Source organism: Carcharodon carcharias, chromosome 1 (genome assembly GCF_017639515.1).
Source record: "Carcharodon carcharias isolate sCarCar2 chromosome 1, sCarCar2.pri, whole genome shotgun sequence".
Taxonomy (NCBI): domain Eukaryota; kingdom Metazoa; phylum Chordata; class Chondrichthyes; order Lamniformes; family Lamnidae; genus Carcharodon; species Carcharodon carcharias.
The window spans coordinates 255425471-255442029 of NC_054467.1; the positions used below are offsets into that span (position 1 = coordinate 255425471).

The window sequence follows — 16559 nt, forward strand, 5'->3', positions numbered from 1 at the left end:
TTTGGTTTATGATCAGGCGGTAGGGTTTCCTTTTCCATTTGAAGCATTGCCCCTTTAAATGGCATTACAACACTAAGCACAATTTGCATTTATATAGCATCTTTGACATAACAAAAAGCCTCACAGGAATATTATCAAACAGAGTTTAGCATTGAGGTATGCAAGGAGATATTTGGACAGGTGCTCAAAGAGGTAGGTTTTAAGGAGCGTCCTAAAGGATGAAATGTCGAGAGGTTAGTGGAATGAAGGGTCAAGGCATTTGAAATCATGGCAAATAATGGTGGAGCACTTAAAAACAAGGAAGTGCAAGGGACCAGAATTAAATGAGTGCAAATGCTGTAAGCTTTAAAGCGCAGCTACATTGTACCATTTCAGGTCGGTGTACGATGGAGAGGAGCACTGGCGGTTCATGGAGAAGCTGGAGGCCCGGATTAGGAACCATGACCGGGAGATTGAGAAAATGTGCAACTTCCATTTCCAGGGATTTGTTGATTCCATCACGGAGCTGCTGAAAGTGCGGGGAGAAGCACAGAAGCTGAAGGTATGTTGCACTCTCCCTGTCTCTTGTCACAGCGCTGTGACACTGCGAAACTGGTTGCTGTGGATTCTGGGAGCCCACCAAGCCTCACCCATGTTGGGACGGGCGGGATGGTTGACATGGAGGGATGAAATGACTGGTGAGCCCCATTCTGTTCTTTCCTGGTGCCGTCACAGAGAGTGGTGGGAATGTGGAACCTGCTGCCACAATGACGCACACGTGAGGGTGAAGGGAATAGAGGGATACTGTGACAGGGTGCGAATAGGCAATTGGAATAGGAGGAGGCTTGTATGAAATACAAACACCAGCACAAATCAAATCATAAAGCAGAATACAGCTGGAAATCTGAAACTAAAAACAGAAAATGCCATAACTACTCGGAGTTAATGTTTCAGGTCAATGGGCTTTCATCCGAACTGGAGAAAGTTAGAGATGTAATAAACTTTGAACAATGGGTGGGTGGGACAAGGACACAAGAAAGGCCTGTGACAGCACAGACCAGTTGGGCTAAATGGCATGCTTCTGTTTTTTTACAAGCCAAAGTAATTTTCGCAGAAATAATTGATATTTCTGATTCTTAAAAATGCGATGCTTTGGTCAATTAGCACGTAACAGTGAGGCCTTCTCTCATCTCAGGGCCTTCGCTCCACTCAATGATGGAAAAAAATTTGTATGTCACATTTGCTTTGTTCAGGTTTCAAGGTGTAACGACCTGAACTTCGGCTGACTCTTAATTCATTGTCCGCTGTTCCTTTATCAATCCCAAACTAATACCCATGATCACCTCTCTCCCCCCACAGCTTTGTATTAATCTAAAATGATCCCACTGTCCACTCTCTCCCCAGAGCTTATATTAATACAAATTTAATCTGGGTACTTGTTTAAAATGTCTCAACTTTCTTTGCATAACGTACCAAAGCCAAGTAGCAGTACTGAAGGTGAATTCCTATAGCCCTCCTGTTAGCATTAATTACTTCTAACTTATTAATTTTTTGAGTTTTCAGAAAGAAACCTTTCCTTTCCATATTTCAGATCCAGGTGACAGACACCAATAACAAGCTGCAGGAATCAGGGAGGGAGGTAAGTTCTTTCTATTATCTCGTCTCATCTCTTCCTATGCTGTTTCCTACCTTAAGGTAGTGACTGTACTTCCAAATTACTTCATTGCCTGTGAAACACCTTGGGGTACCCTAAGGTGATTAAAGGCCAAGTTCAGTATGCATAAACCTGTAATTTTTTTTTTGCTACTGTAAATGTTTTTAAAAATTGTCATGCAGCTGTCTTGTGCTGACCTACCAGCTTATCTCTGTGGTCACATTTCTCTATTCTCTGGAAATGAACCCAAAGAGAAGGTGAAAGCCTTCCAGGTGGCTGAGAGTTAATCAGGGAGTCATGTGGACCAGTGATCACAGATCGATGGATGGTCATTGCAGATTCAGCTGGACTCAAGCTGAGCCAGCAGTGGCTATTGGGCATTTGTGAACGGGTGGACAGAAAAGCAGGCACCGCTGTTATTGTCATGACACCCGGCAAACGTGCGTCGGACCAGGGACAGAAAAGCTCGGCTATGGTGCTGCCTCCATTTGCTTGTTGGAAGCCCTGCCCGTGTTGGCTGTCGAGGCCTGCAAGTGGACGGTGGCCACTTGGATGAGGTATTGAACCAAAAGGGTCAGGTGGGTGGGAATAAGTAAGATTGAAAATAAACTGACTGCTTGGTTAGCGAAGCTGTCGAAGCCGACTGACCGGTTTGTGGAAGTGCAGTTCGTTAAATTGTCTCTTTTCACCATGTGCTGCAGTTGGTTACCGAAATGGAGGAACTGAAGAAATGTCGCTCACAGCAAAGGAACATAGCAGCCACAGTGGACCAACTAACGCTGTGTTTACCAGGTATGATGCAGTTTATAGGAGGCGAAGTTTCTGCTTGAAGTTTGTTGCGAATTGTTAGGGCATCTCGAGTCAGTAGAATGGTTTTGAACAGCGAAATATGAAAGGAGTGAGCAGACAGACAATTTGAAGTGGGGTGGTGGTGGGGGGGGGTGGTATGACAGGGAATTCATGAATGTAGAAATGTAGAGCAACACGTGAATATCCACGTGAATAGTTCCCACCTAGGGAATAGTGTTTCCCAAAATATCGGCGCACATGCCCATCAACCTCCCTCCAGGTAGTTATAAAATTAACTCTTGATTCAGCTTCCTACTGCCTCCCTCAGACAGTCCCATTCCAGGAAGGAAGAATAGGTATCTTTGGCCTCAATCTTCCAATCTTCCTCCAGTATGGAAGCAGTGCCAGGAGTCTGGAGGTCGGCCAATATTGTATTTAACATAATTCTCAAAAAAAAATAATGCCAGAGGGGAGAAGCTGAGAATTTTTTTACTAAGCGAGCCACAGACTGAGAATGCACTGCATCAAAGAGAAAATTAGAAATATACTTCCAATGGAAAATAACTTACAGGGCTATGGGGCAAGAACAGGGAAGTGGGGCTAATTGGGTAGCTCTTTCAGAGAATGTGTGTAGATGCAGAGGCTGTGGGAAGGGTTTTGAATGAATATTTTGTCTCCATGTTTACAAAGGAAAGGGAGGATGTAGATATAGTAGTCCAGGAGGAATACTGCAAGATATTAGACGGGATAGTCATGAAGAGAGAGGAAGTACTCGAAGGGTTGAAATCCTTGAAAGTTGATAAGTTGCCAGGGCCAGATGGATTGTTTCCGAGGCTGCTGAAGGAAGTCAGGGAGGAGACAGCAGATGCTCTGAGGATGATTTTCCAATCTTCACTAGATACAAGGGAGGTACCGGAGGATTGGAGAAATGCAAACGTAGTTCCATTGTTTAAAAAGGGATCAAAGGAATTGCCAAACAATTATAGGCCAGTTAGTCTTACATCGGTGGTGAGAAAATTAGTAGAATCAATCCCGAGAGATAGGATTAACTGTCATGTGGAAAGGCATGGGCTAGTCAGGGATGGTCAGCATGGATTTGTTAAAGGAAGGTCTTGCCTCACAAATTTGATTGAATTCTTTGAGGAAGTGACAAGAAGGGTTGATGAAGGTAGTGCAGTGGATGTTGTGTACATGGATTTTAGCAAGGCATTTGACAAGGTCCCACATGGTAGATTGGTCAGGAAAGTAAAAGCCCATGGGATCCAGGGTAATGTGGCAAACTGGATAAAAGGTTGGCTTTGTAACAGGAAACAAAGGGTAATGGTTGATGGATGCCCTTGCGAATGGAAAGTTGTCTCAAGTGATGTTCCACAGGACTCGGTGTTGGGACCCTTGCTGTTTGTGTTATATATTAACGATTTGGACGTGAACGTGGGGGGCGCATGATTGGGAAATTTGCAGATGACACAAAGATTGGCCGAGTAGTGGATAGTGTAGAGAATAGCCATAATCTCCAAAATGATATAGATGGGTTGGTGGAGTAGGCGGTAAAGTGGCAGATGGATTTTAACATAGAGAAGTGTGAGGTCATACATTTAGGGAGGTCAAACAGTTACAGGGATCACATAATAAATGGGAATATACTAAGAGGGGTAGATGAAGTGAGAGATCTTGGCGTACAAGTACACAGGTCCCTGAAGGCAGCAGTTCAAGTAGACAAGGTTGTAAAGAAGGCATATGGAATGCTCTCCTCATTGGCAATGGTATAGAATATAAAAGTAAGGATATAATATTGGAATTGTATAAAACACTGGTGAGGCCACAACTGGAGTATTGTGTGCAGTTCTGGTCACCACATTACAGGAAGTACGTAATAGCTCTGGAGAGAGTGCAGAGGAGGTCTACAAGAATGTTGCCAGGGTTAGAAAAGTGTAGCTACGAGGAGAGATTGGATAGGTTGGGGTTATTTTCCTTAGAACAAAGAAGGCTGAGAGGTGACTTGATTGAGGTGTACAAAATTATGAGGGGAATAGATAGAGTGGACAGGATAAAATTGTTTCCCTTGGTGGAGAATTCTAGAACCAGGGAACATAGATTCAAGATAAGTGGCAGAAGGTGTAGGGGGCACATGAGGAAGAACTTTTTTATGCAGAGGCTAGTGGGTGTCTGGAATTTGCTGCCCAAGTTGGTGGTAGAGGCAGAAACTCTAAACTCTTTTAAAAAGTACCTGGATCTGCACCTTAGGTGCTGCAAGCTGCAGGGCTATGGGCCGGGTGCAGGAAGGTGAGATTAGAAAGGGCATCTGGGTGTCCTCGGGCTGGCGTGGACAAGATGGGCAGAATGGTCTCCTTCTGTGCTGTAACTTTTCTATGGTTCCAATAGCCGCCTCCTGTGCAGTATGATCCTTTGATCTTGAACTGAGGGGAAGTGCCTAATGTTAGGAGGCCTGCAATGCCTGAATGGAAAGCTGGATTACTTTGGGAAGTAATTAATAAATTATGCGGATTAGTGTTTTAAAAGGTTCTTGATGCTAGGGGAAGGTGAGAAATTTCCCAGCACATGGAGCCTGGGGAAGAATCAGTAAGGTGCGATGTCTTGATTTCACCATCATGAGGATATGAGGAAGTGGATGTGAATGCTGGAGTAACGAGAGGCAAAGACCGGTAGTTATTCAAGCAACACCTTATACTTGTAAAGCGCCTTTAACGCAGAAGATCCCAAGGCACGCCGCAGAAACGTTATGACAAAATATGATACCGAGCCATGTGAAGAGATATTAGGACAGATCAAAGATGTCGGCTTTAAGGAGCATCTTAAAGGAGGGAAGAGAGCCAGGAACCTTTAGGGAGGGTATTGCAGAGCTTGTGCCTTAGGCAACTGAAGGTACAACCGTCATTGGTAAACACGGTGCAAACCAGGGATGCACAAGAGGCCAGATCTCGGAGGGTTGTAAGATTAGAGGATGTCACAGAGATAGGGAGGGAGTTGAGGCCATGGACAGATTGGGAAACGAGGATAAATTTTAAAGTCAGGACATTGCAAAGAGGCTCAAGAGAGAGAGCGTGCTGACAGAACTACCATCTTGTATCAGTAACATAGAATCTCTGTAACCTTAGTAAACCCTGTTCTGTATCGTGGTGGATAGGGCCTGTGTGGCTCAGTTAGCGGCATAAGGGGAAGATGGTGATGTCGTGGTAATGTCCCCGGATTATCAATCCAGAGATAAAAGCAAAATACCGCGGATGCTGGAAATCTGAAATAAAAATGGGAATGCTGGAAAAACTCAGCAGGTCTGGCAGCATCTGTGGAGAGAAACGGTGTTAATGCTTCAAGTCCGTAAGACTCTTCTTCAGAGCTAAAGAGGAGAAATGTGATGGATTTTACACTGTTTAGGAGGGGGGGTGTAGCAGGTGGAGCAAAATAGGTCAGGGATGGGTGGGAGCTAAGGAGAGTTTGACAAACATCCCATGTGCACAAGACAAAGGGACTGTTAATGGTAGTGTTAAAGACTAAAGAAGGCGCTGATAGTGGCAGAACGTTAAGATAGCATCAAGGCAGCATTTGATTCATTGTGGCATCAAGGAGTCCAAGCAAAACTGGAATCAATGGGAATCAGGATGAGAAAACTCTGCTGGTTGGAGTCATACCTAGCACAAAAAAGGATGCTTGTGGATGCCGGGGGTCAGTCATCTCAGTTCCAGGACATCACTGCAGGAGTTCCTCAGCCTAGTGTCCTAGGCCCAATCATCTTCAGCTGGTTCATCATTGACCTTCCTCACGTCATAAGGCCAGAAGTGGGGATGTTTGCTGATGATTGTATAATGTTCAAGACCATTCGTGACTCCTCAGGTACTGAGGCAGCCCATATCCAAATGCAGCAAGACCTGGCTTGAGCTGACAAGTGATAAATAACATTTGCAACACACAAATGCCCTGCAATGACCATCTCCAACAAGAGAGAATCTAACCATCACCCCGTGACATTCAGTGGCCCTACCTTTGCTGGATACCCTGCTCTCAACTTCTTGGGTGTTAGCATTGACCAGAAACTGAACTGAACTGGCCATGTAAATACTGTGGCTGCAAGAGCAGGTCAGAGACTAGGAATCCTGCAGCTAGTAACTCACCTCTCAACTCCTTAAAGCTTGTCCACCATCTACAAGGCACAAGTTAGGAGTGTGATGGAATTGCCAATTGCCTGGATGAGTGCAGCTCCCACAACACTCAAGAAGTTTGATATCATCCACAACAAAGCAACCCCCTCCATTGGCACCATATTCACAAACATTCACTGCCTCCACCACTGATGCACAGTAGCAGCAGTGTGTACCATCTACAAGATGCACTGCAGGAATTCACCAATGTTCCTTAGCTCCTTCCAAACCCATGACCACTACCATCTAGAAGGACAAGGGTAGCAGACACTTGGGGGAACACCACCACCTGGAAGTTCCCCTCCAAGCCACTCGCCTTCCTGACTTGGAAATATATTGCTGTTCCTTCATTGTCATTGGATCAAAATCCTGGAACTCCCTCCCGAACAGCACTGTGGGTGTACCTACACCACATGGACTGTAGTGGTTTAAGAAGAGGGCTCACCACCATCTTTTCAAGGGCAACTAGGGATGGGCAATAAGTGCTGGCCTAGCCAGCAATGCCTACATCCCATGAATGAACAAAAAAGAAATGTCCTTTAGGGAAGGAAATCTGACATTCTTACCTGGCCTTGCCTACATGTGACTCTAGACCCTCAGCAATGTGATTGACTCTTAACTGCCCCTCTGAAATGGCCGAGCAAGGTACTCATTTCAGAGCAAGTTAGGGAACAGCAACAAATGCTGCCCTTGCCAATGACGCCCATATCCCATGAAAGAATGAAAAAAACATAACTGCAGAATCAGAAGCCTTAATTTAGGGTCCGAGCAGATCATCCAGTGTTACACTGGTCAGGGTTCTGTCAAGCAGCACATTTCTCTCTTGTTAAAGGCGTTTTGTTAATGTGAGATGTTCTTGATGCTAACAAGAGTGCTCCATTGTCAGAGGGACCCATGTCCGGTCAGCTCACGCCGATATAAAAGATCTGATGACACTATCGGAAGAACAGAGTGTCCTGGGCAAAGTTCTTCCCTTGAGCTATAGCACCAAAAACCGGTCACTCACGTCATTGCTGTTGTGGGATCTGAGTTTGTGCAGTATTTCCCTATGCGATTATGCAACTGCACTTTGAAGCAATTCACTTTATGTGAATTAGTTTGGGACGTTTTTGGTTGATGTTGTAAGGCAGTGCATAAATGCAGCTTGTTCTTTCTGATCGATAACTCATGCTGGGCTTTGCTTCTGCCGAGCCCACATCTGAATTCTTGTAGTTCAATGCCTAGCTGTGTTAATCCTAAATGTTGGATGCAAACCACAAACAGTGAGTCACACAACATCCTCATCAGAGAGTTATAGATTGTAAAACTGCTATTTAAAGCGCTTTAACCGCGCTGACTAATGAAGAGTCGGCCACAAGACTGAAGTACAAAAATCTCAGAACAACTGTTACTGTCGGCACGGTTAATGGTCAAATCTCAACAAAGCTGCAGCGGTGAAAAGAAACTTCAATCATAAATCTTCATTTGATTGAGTAATTAGGGAGAAACTTTCCACTGGCAGCGGGTCAGTAACGTCAACAACCAGAGGCCATAGATACTTGGCAACCAAAATGAAAGGGAGCTGAGAATTGTTGCAACACAGGGAGTTGCTTCTTAAAACCTACATCTTTCACAGAATCACACAGCGCAGAAGAGGCCCTTCGGCCCATCGAGTCTGCACCGACACGTGAGAAACACCTGACCTACCTACCTAATCCCATTTACCAGCACTTGGCCCATAGCCTTGAATGTTATGACATGCCAAGTGCTCATCCAGATACTTTTTAAAGGATGTGAGGCAACCCACCTCCACCACCCTCCCAGGCAGCGCATTCCAGACCGTCACCACCCTCTGGGTAAAAATGTTTTTCCTCATATCTCCCCCCCCCCCCCCCCAAAACCTCCTGCCCCTCACTTTGAACTTGTGTCCCCTCGTGACTGACTCTTCAACTAAGAGGAACAGCTGCTCCCTATCCACCCTGTCCATGTCCCTCATAATCCTGTACACATCGATCAGGTCGCCTCTCAGTCTTCTCTGCTCCAATGAAAACAACGCAAATCTATCCAACCTCTCTTCGTAACTTAAATGTTTCATCCCAGACAACATCCTGGTGAATCTCCTCTGCACCCCCTCCAGTGCAATCACATCCTTCCTATAATGTGGCGACCAGAACTGCACACAGTGCTCCAGCTGTAGCCTCACCAAGGTTCTATACAACTCCAACATGATCTCCCTACTTTTGTAATGTATGCCTCGATTGATGAAGGCAAGTGTCCCATATGCCTGTTTCACCATCTCACTAACATGCCCCTCCACTTTCAGAGATCTATGGACACACACACACCAAGGTCCCTTTGTTCCTCAGAACTTCCTAGTGTCATGCTGTTCATTGAATACTTCCTTGTCAAATTACTCCTTCCAGTGTGTATCACCTCACACTTTTCAGGGGTAAATTCCATTTGCCACTTATCTGCCCATTTGATCATCCCATCTATATCTTCCTGTAGCCCAAGACACTCAACCTCCCTGTTAACCACCTGGCCAATCTTGGTGTCATCTGCAAACTTACTAATCCTACCCCCCACATAGTCATCTATGTCATTTATATAAATGAGGAATAATAGGGGACCCAGCACAGATCCCTGTGGTACGCTACTGGACACTGGCCTCCAATCACTGAAGCATCCTTCTGTCATCACCCTCTGTCTCCTACAACTAAGCCAATTTTGAATCCATCTTATCAAATTACCCTGTATCCCATGTGCATTTGCCTTCTTTATAAGTCTCCCATGTGGGACCTTGTCAAAGGCTTTGCTGAAATCCATATAAACTACATCAACTGCACTACACTCATCTACAGACCTGGTCACCTCCTCAAAAAATTCAATCAGATTTGTTAGGCATGACCTCCCTCTGACAAAGCCATGCTGACTATCCCTGATCAAACTTTGCCTCTCCAAGTAGAGATAGATTCTCTCCTTCAGAATTTTCTCCAATAGTTTCTCTATTGCCTACAGCTCACTCACTGGTCTGTAGTTCCCTGGCTTATCTCTACAACCCTTCTTAAATAGCGGAACCACATTAGCTGTTCTCCAGTCCTCTGGGACCTCCCCCGTGGCTAGAGAGGAACTAAAAATTTGGGTCAGAGCCCCTGCGATCTCCTCCCTTGCTTTTCTCAGCAGCCTGGGACACAAATCATCCGGGTCTGGAGATTTGTCCACTTTTAAGCCTGCCAACGTCGCCAATACCTTGTCATTCCCTATATCAATTCGCTCAAGAACCTCGCAGTCTTTCTCCCCAAGTTCCATACCTTCATCCTCATTATCTTGGGTGAAGATGGATGTGAAGTATTCATTCAACACTCTATTGCTGTCCTCTGGCTCCACCCATAAATTGCCCCCTTGGTCCCTAATGGGCCCTACTCTTTCCCTGGTTATCCTCTTCCCATTGATATACTTATAGAATATCTTGGGATTTTCCCTACTTTTACCAGCCAGAGTTTTCTCATATCCCCTCTTTGTTCTCCTAATTGCTTTCTTAAGCTCCACCCTACACTGTCTGTACTCCACTAATGCCTCCGCTGATTTGTTCCCCTTGTACCTGCTAAAAGCCTCTCCTTTCCATCTCATCGTATCCTGAATATCTCTGGTCATCCATGGTTCTCTGGGCTTGTTACTCCTTCTTATTACCCTAGAGGGAACATGTTGAGCCTGTACCCTCCCCATTTCTTTTTTGAACGTCCCCCACTGCTCTTCTGTGGATTTCCCCACAAGTAGCTGTTCCCAGTCTACCTTGGCCAGATTCTGCCTTATTTTATTAAAATCCGCTCTCCCCCAATCCAAAACATTTTTTTGCAACTTGTCTATTTCTTTGTCCATAACAAGCTTAAATTGTACCATGTTGTGATCGCTATCACTAAAGTGCTCCCCCACCACCACCTCAGCCACCTTCCGTCTTCATTCCCCAGAATTAGGTCCAGCACTGCGCTGTCCCTTGTTGGACCCTCTACATATTGAGCTAAAAAGTTCTCCTGTACACATTTCCAGAAATACACTCCATCCAAGCCCTTAACGCTATGTCTATCCCAATTAATATTTGGAAAGTTGAAATCACCTAATATAATTACCCTATTATTGTTTTTGCACACCTCCACAAATTGTGCACATATTTGCTCATCAATTTCCCACTGACTGTCTGGGGGTCTATAATAAACACCTAACAATGTGGCTGCCCCTTTTTATTCCTAAGCTCTACCCACAAAGTTTCATTTGATGTCCCCTCCAAGATATCATCCCTCCTTACTGCAGTAACTGACTCCTTAACTAAGAATGCAATGCCTCCTCCTCTTTTACCTCCTCCCCTATCCTGCCTGAAGATTCTATATCCCGGAACGTTGAACTGCCAATCCTGCCCTTCCCTCAACCACATCTCAGTGATGGCTACTATATCACAATTCCACATGTCAATACTCACCCTTACCCCATCTGTTTTACCTGTAATACTCCTGGCATTAAAGTAGAGGCCATCCAGCCTTGCCTTACTCCCTTGAAACTTAATGCAGCTGTACTCCCTCTAACTTGATTGTTTTACTATATTATGATGTGTCCCTATTCTGCTAACATTTTGTGCCCCTCCCCCTGCCGAATTAGTTTAAACTCCTCCCAACAGCGCTAGCAAACCCGCCCGCAAGGATGTTAGTCCTGCTCTGGTTCAGATGTAGACCGTCCCGCTTGTACAGGTCCCACCTTCCCCAGAAATGGTCCCAGTGATCCAGGAATCTAAAATCCTCCCTCCTGCACCAACTCTTAAGCCATTCATCTGTGCTATTCTCCTATTTCTCGCTAGCACGTAGCACTGGGAGTGATCAGAGATTACAAACTGCAAGATCTTGCTTAGTCTCCTGCCTAACTCCCTGAATTCTTGATGCAAGACCCCATCCCTCTTTGTACCTGTCATTGATATCAACATGTACTGTGACCTCTGCCTTACCCCCTGCTCGCTCCTTTCCCCAACTCACGCCCTCCCCAGTTCACCCCCTCTCCCCCCCCCCCACCCCCCGCCAGCTCACCCCCTCCCCAGCTCACGCCCTCCCCAGCTCATGCTCACCCCTGGCCTTTGCCCCGTGCGCTAGCCCCGCCCTGGCTCCTGTCCCACCCCCTGCCCCCGTGCACTAGCCCTGCCCTTGCCCCTGCCCCCCTGGCCCCTGCCCCATGCACGCCTGCCCCACCTCCCCGCCCTGGCCCCTGCCCCGTAGTGTCAGTATATACATTTGACATTGTCAATTTCACTTTAACGTCGGTTATTGCCGACTTCCTCTTCTGTGTGGCCTGCCTGCCCACTAAACTTTTCCCTCAGCGCTCCCGCTTTCACAGCCAGTGCCTTATCCCCCGAGCTGCCACCCTTGCTTCCGGGTCTTTCCTCCCGCCCTCTGTTCTTGCCTTAGGCCCCCAGGGTCTGCCCTTCTTCTTCCCCTGGCTGCTTTCTCTGCTGCTGCCTCTGCTTCTGGTTTCACTGGTGCTGAAGTCCCTCCAAGTCCTGCGCTCCACCTACTGGCTGAAGTTGGTTAGTGCAGAAGTAGTTCTGCTGATAACTTCAGCTGATAACCGAACCGACCAATGTCTGCCACTAGATGGAGCCTGGTCATTCTACCTGCATGGTGAGTGTACTTTTCTGTTGGATACTGTACAGTTTTTCTTTTATGTTCAGTGATGTATTTTATTTTACACGTTATTTCAGCTCGGAATGCGAAGCGCTGCACATGTATGGTACGGTGTTTCAACTTATACATTGTTTCTTCTGGACGAGAAAGGTTCGAAGGAACCTAATTCCGGCTTTAACGTTGATTCCTGTGGGAACCTATGTTTCACTTAAAGGCACCATTTGCAGGAACGCAACCACAACTTTAAGTGAGGACCCATTGTATGACAGTCATTGAGTCACTCTTTCCACATCCAGGTCACAGAGACAGATAAGAAACTCGCTGGGGACTGGGGAGAGGCTCCATAGAACCACAGAAAAGTTACGGTGCATAAAGAGGCCATTCAGCCCATCTTGCCTGCACCAGCCAAAAAGAGAAAAAAGAAAATAGCTGCTCATTTTAATCTCATTTTCCAGCACCTTGCAGGTTACAGCACTTCGGATGCAGATCCCGGTACCTTTTAAATGAGTTGAGCATTTCAGCCTCAACCACCAACTTAGGCAGTGAATTCCAGACACCCACCACCCTCTGGGTGAAAATGTTTTTCCTCATGTCCCCTCCAATCCTTCTACCAATCACCTTAAATCTATGCCCCCTGGTAATTGACCCCTCAGCTAGGGGAAACAAGTCTTTACTTTCTACCCTATATAGACCCCTCATAATCTTGTACACCTCAATTAGGTCATCCCTCAGCCTCCTCTGTTCTAAGGAAAACAACCCCAACCTATCCAATCTCTCCTCATAGCTGCAATTTTCAAGCCCTGGCAACATTCTTATAAATCTACTCTGCACCCTCTCCACAGCAATTATGTCCTCCTTGTAATGTGGTGACCAGAACTGTGTACACAATTCCAGCTGTGGCCTAACCAGCGTTTTATACAGTTTCACCATTATATCCCTGCTTTTGTATTCAATGCCTCGTCCAATAAAGGAAAGCATTCCTTATGCTTTCTTGACCACCTGTCCTGCCACCATCAAGGACCTGTGGACATGCACTGCAAGGTCTTTCATTTCCTCAACCCTTCTTTATGACTTCCCGTTTATTGAGTAATCCCTTGTTTTGTTTGCCCTCCCCAAATGCATTTCCGGATTGAATTCTATTTGCCATTTCTCCACCCACTCAACCAAACCATTGATATCATTCTGGAGTCGACAGCTATCCTCTTCACTATCAACTACGTGGCCAATTTTTGTGTCATCTACAAATTTCCCAATCATTCCTCTCTCACTTAATCGTTGATATGTACAACAAACAGCAAGGGCCCCGATACTGAGCCCTGCGAATGCCACTGGAAACTGTTTTCCATTCGCAAAATCATCCATCAACCATTACCCTTTGTTTCCTGTCACTGAGCCAATTTTGCATGCAACTTGCCACCTTCCCCTGTATCCCATGGGATCTCACTTTCCTGACCAGTCTGCCATGTGGGACCTTGTCAAATGCCTTGCTGAAATCCATGTAGACAACATCCACTACACTACCCTCATCAATCCTCCTTGTTACTTCCTCAGAAAATTCTATTTAGTAAGACACGATCTTCCCCTAACAAAGCCATGCTGACTATTCCCTGATCAATCTGTGCCTTTCTGAGTTTATCCTGTCTCTCAGAATTGTTTCCAATAATTTGCCCACCACTGAAATAAGACTGACCAGCCTATTATTTTCTGGCCTATCCCTCGCACCCTTTTTAAATAATGGTGCATTGTTTGCAGACCTACAACCCTCTGGGACCTCGCCTGTATCTAGTGAGGATTGGAAAATGATCCTCAGATTATCTGCTATTTCATCCCTGGCTTCCTTCAACAGCTTGGGATACAATCCATCTGGCCCTGGTGATTTATCCATCTTCAAGGATGCCAGTTCCTCCAGTACTTCCTCTCTCACTATGCTTATTGTATATAATATTTCACACTTCTCTTTAACTAGAATGTCTGCATCATCCCTCTCCTTAGTGAAGACAGAGACAAAGTATTAATTGAGAACCCTGCCCACATCTTCTGCACCAACCCACAAGTTACCATATACATCTCTGATAAGCCCTATCCTTTCCTTAGTTATTCTCTTGCTCTGAATGTACTGGTAAAATATCTTAGGATTTTCTTTGATCTTACCTGCCAATATTTTTTCATGTCATCTCTTTACTTTCCTAATTTCCATTTTCACTTCACCCCTGTACTTTCTATACCCTTCTAGGCTTTCTACAGTATTAAGCCTTTTGTGACTGATATAAACTTTCTTTTTCTGCTTTATCTGGGCCAGTATCCATCTGCATAACCAGAGGGCTCTAGATTTGGCAGTACCTCCCTTTTTCTTTGTGGGGACATGTCTACACCATTTCCATAGAATCTCGTTTTAGCCTCCCACTGATTTGACACCGTTTTTTCTTCTAACAGCTGTATCCAGTCCACTCTCGCCAGCTCAACTCTCAGTTTTGTTAAATTTGTCTTCCCCCAATTTACTCCTTTTACTCCTGCTCTATCTTTGTCCTTTTCCAAAATGATGCTAAGTCTAACTATTGTGGTTACTATTTCCAAAATGGCCCCCCACTGCTACTTCATCCACTTGCCCAGCTTCATTTCCTAAGATTAAATCTAGAATCTGCCCCCTCTCGTTGGGCTTGTTACGTGCTGACTAAAAAAATTCCCTTGAATGCAGTTCAAGAATTTTGTGCCCTCTGTGCCCTTCACACTGTTCGTATCCCAGCTGATATTAGGGTAGTTGAAGTCCCCAATGATTACTGCCCTATTGTTTTTGCACTCAGAAATCTGTCTACATATTTGCTTTTCTAACTCCCTTCTATTATTTCAGGGTCTATTGTACACTCCTAGCAGTGTGGCCTCATTATTTCTGAGCTCAACCCATGTGGCTTCATTTAGTATATCATCCCTCCTCACAGCTGTAATTGACTCTTTAACCTGTAATGCTACACCCCCACCTTTTTTATCCTCCTGCCTGAAAACTCCATATCCAGGGATGTTGAGCTGCCATTTTTGCTCCTCCTTAAGCCAAGTTTCTGTTATAGCAACGATATCATGCTGCCATGTGTGGGCAGTTGCATAGTGGTACCGTCACTGGACTGGTAATCTAGAGACTCAGGGTGATGCTCTGGGGACCCGGGTTCGAATCCCACCACGGCAGATGGTGAAATATGAATTAGAAGAAAATCTGGAATTAAAAGTCTGATGATGACCATGAAACCATTGTTGATTGTTGCAAAAACCCACCTGGTCCACTAATGTCCTTCAGGGAAGGAAATCTGCTGTCCTTCCCTGGCCTGGCCTACATGTGACTCCAGACCCACAGCAATGTGGTTGACTCTGACAAGCCCTCTTAACAAGGGCATTTAGGGATGGGCAATAAATGTTGGCCTAGCCAGCGACAACCACATCCAATGAATAAAAAAAAAAGCTCGTCAGCTTTATTTACTGCTGTGCACCTTGCATTTACAGATAAACCTTTTAACACTGGCAAATTCCTGTGCTGCTTCTGTCTTTCAGAGTCACTCCCTAATTCTCCTTCCCCCTTTTCTTGTTCTAATTTTGCCCTCAGGTTCACACCCCCTTGACAATTTAGTTTAAACCAACGCCCCCCCCCTCCCCCCACACACACAACAGCACGAGGATATTTGTCCCAGTCCTGTTCAGGTGCAGACCATCCGGCTTGTACACATCTCGCCTTCCCCAGAACCGGTCCCATTGCCTCAGAAATCTGATGCCCTCCTTGTGACACCAGCTTTCCAGCCATGTGTCTATTCACTCAATTCTCCTATTGCTACACTCACTTGCATGTGGGACTGGGAGTAATCCTGAGATTACTGCTTTTGAGGCCCTGCCTTTCAATCTCTTTCCTAGCTCCCTAAAGTCTGCTTTCAGGACCTCATCCCCTTCCCTACTTAAGTCTTTGGTACCAACGTGGACCACAACCTCTGGCTGATCACCCTCCCCCAGAAGAATGTCCTGCAGCTGCTCTGTGACACCCTTGACCCTGGCACCTAGGAGGCAACATGCCATCCTGGTGTCACGTCTATGGCCACAGAAATGCCTGTCTGTTCCTCTAACTAATGAATCCGCTATTATTACTGCTCTTCCCCTCTGCTTCCTCCCCTCCTGTTGCAGCAGAGCGGCTTGGGCTCTGACTGCACCCTTCTGAGGAACAAACATCTTCACCGGCATCCAAAACGGAAAACCCGATTGGCGAGTGGGACCACAGGGGACGCCTGCGCCACCTGCCTAGTTTCCTTGGGCTTCCTGGCGGCCATTCCCTTTCTGTCTCCGGGCTCCTGAGCTGCGGTGTGACCACTCTCC

General features: G+C 45.8%; 1 protein-coding gene across 4 annotated transcripts in view; it reads left to right on the top strand.

The window, feature by feature from the left end:
- The window catches only part of LOC121277089 (exocyst complex component 6B), a 632802-nt gene that overhangs the window by 79571 nt on the left and 536672 nt on the right, over positions 1-16559 (top strand). For all 4 annotated transcript variants that reach the window (XM_041186104.1, XM_041186075.1, XM_041186085.1 and 1 more), the window contains exons 2-4: positions 376-541; positions 1571-1618; positions 2335-2425. In XM_041186104.1, the coding sequence (XP_041042038.1) occupies positions 376-541; positions 1571-1618; positions 2335-2425 (305 nt within the window). The remainder of the gene's footprint in view (positions 1-375; positions 542-1570; positions 1619-2334; positions 2426-16559) is intronic.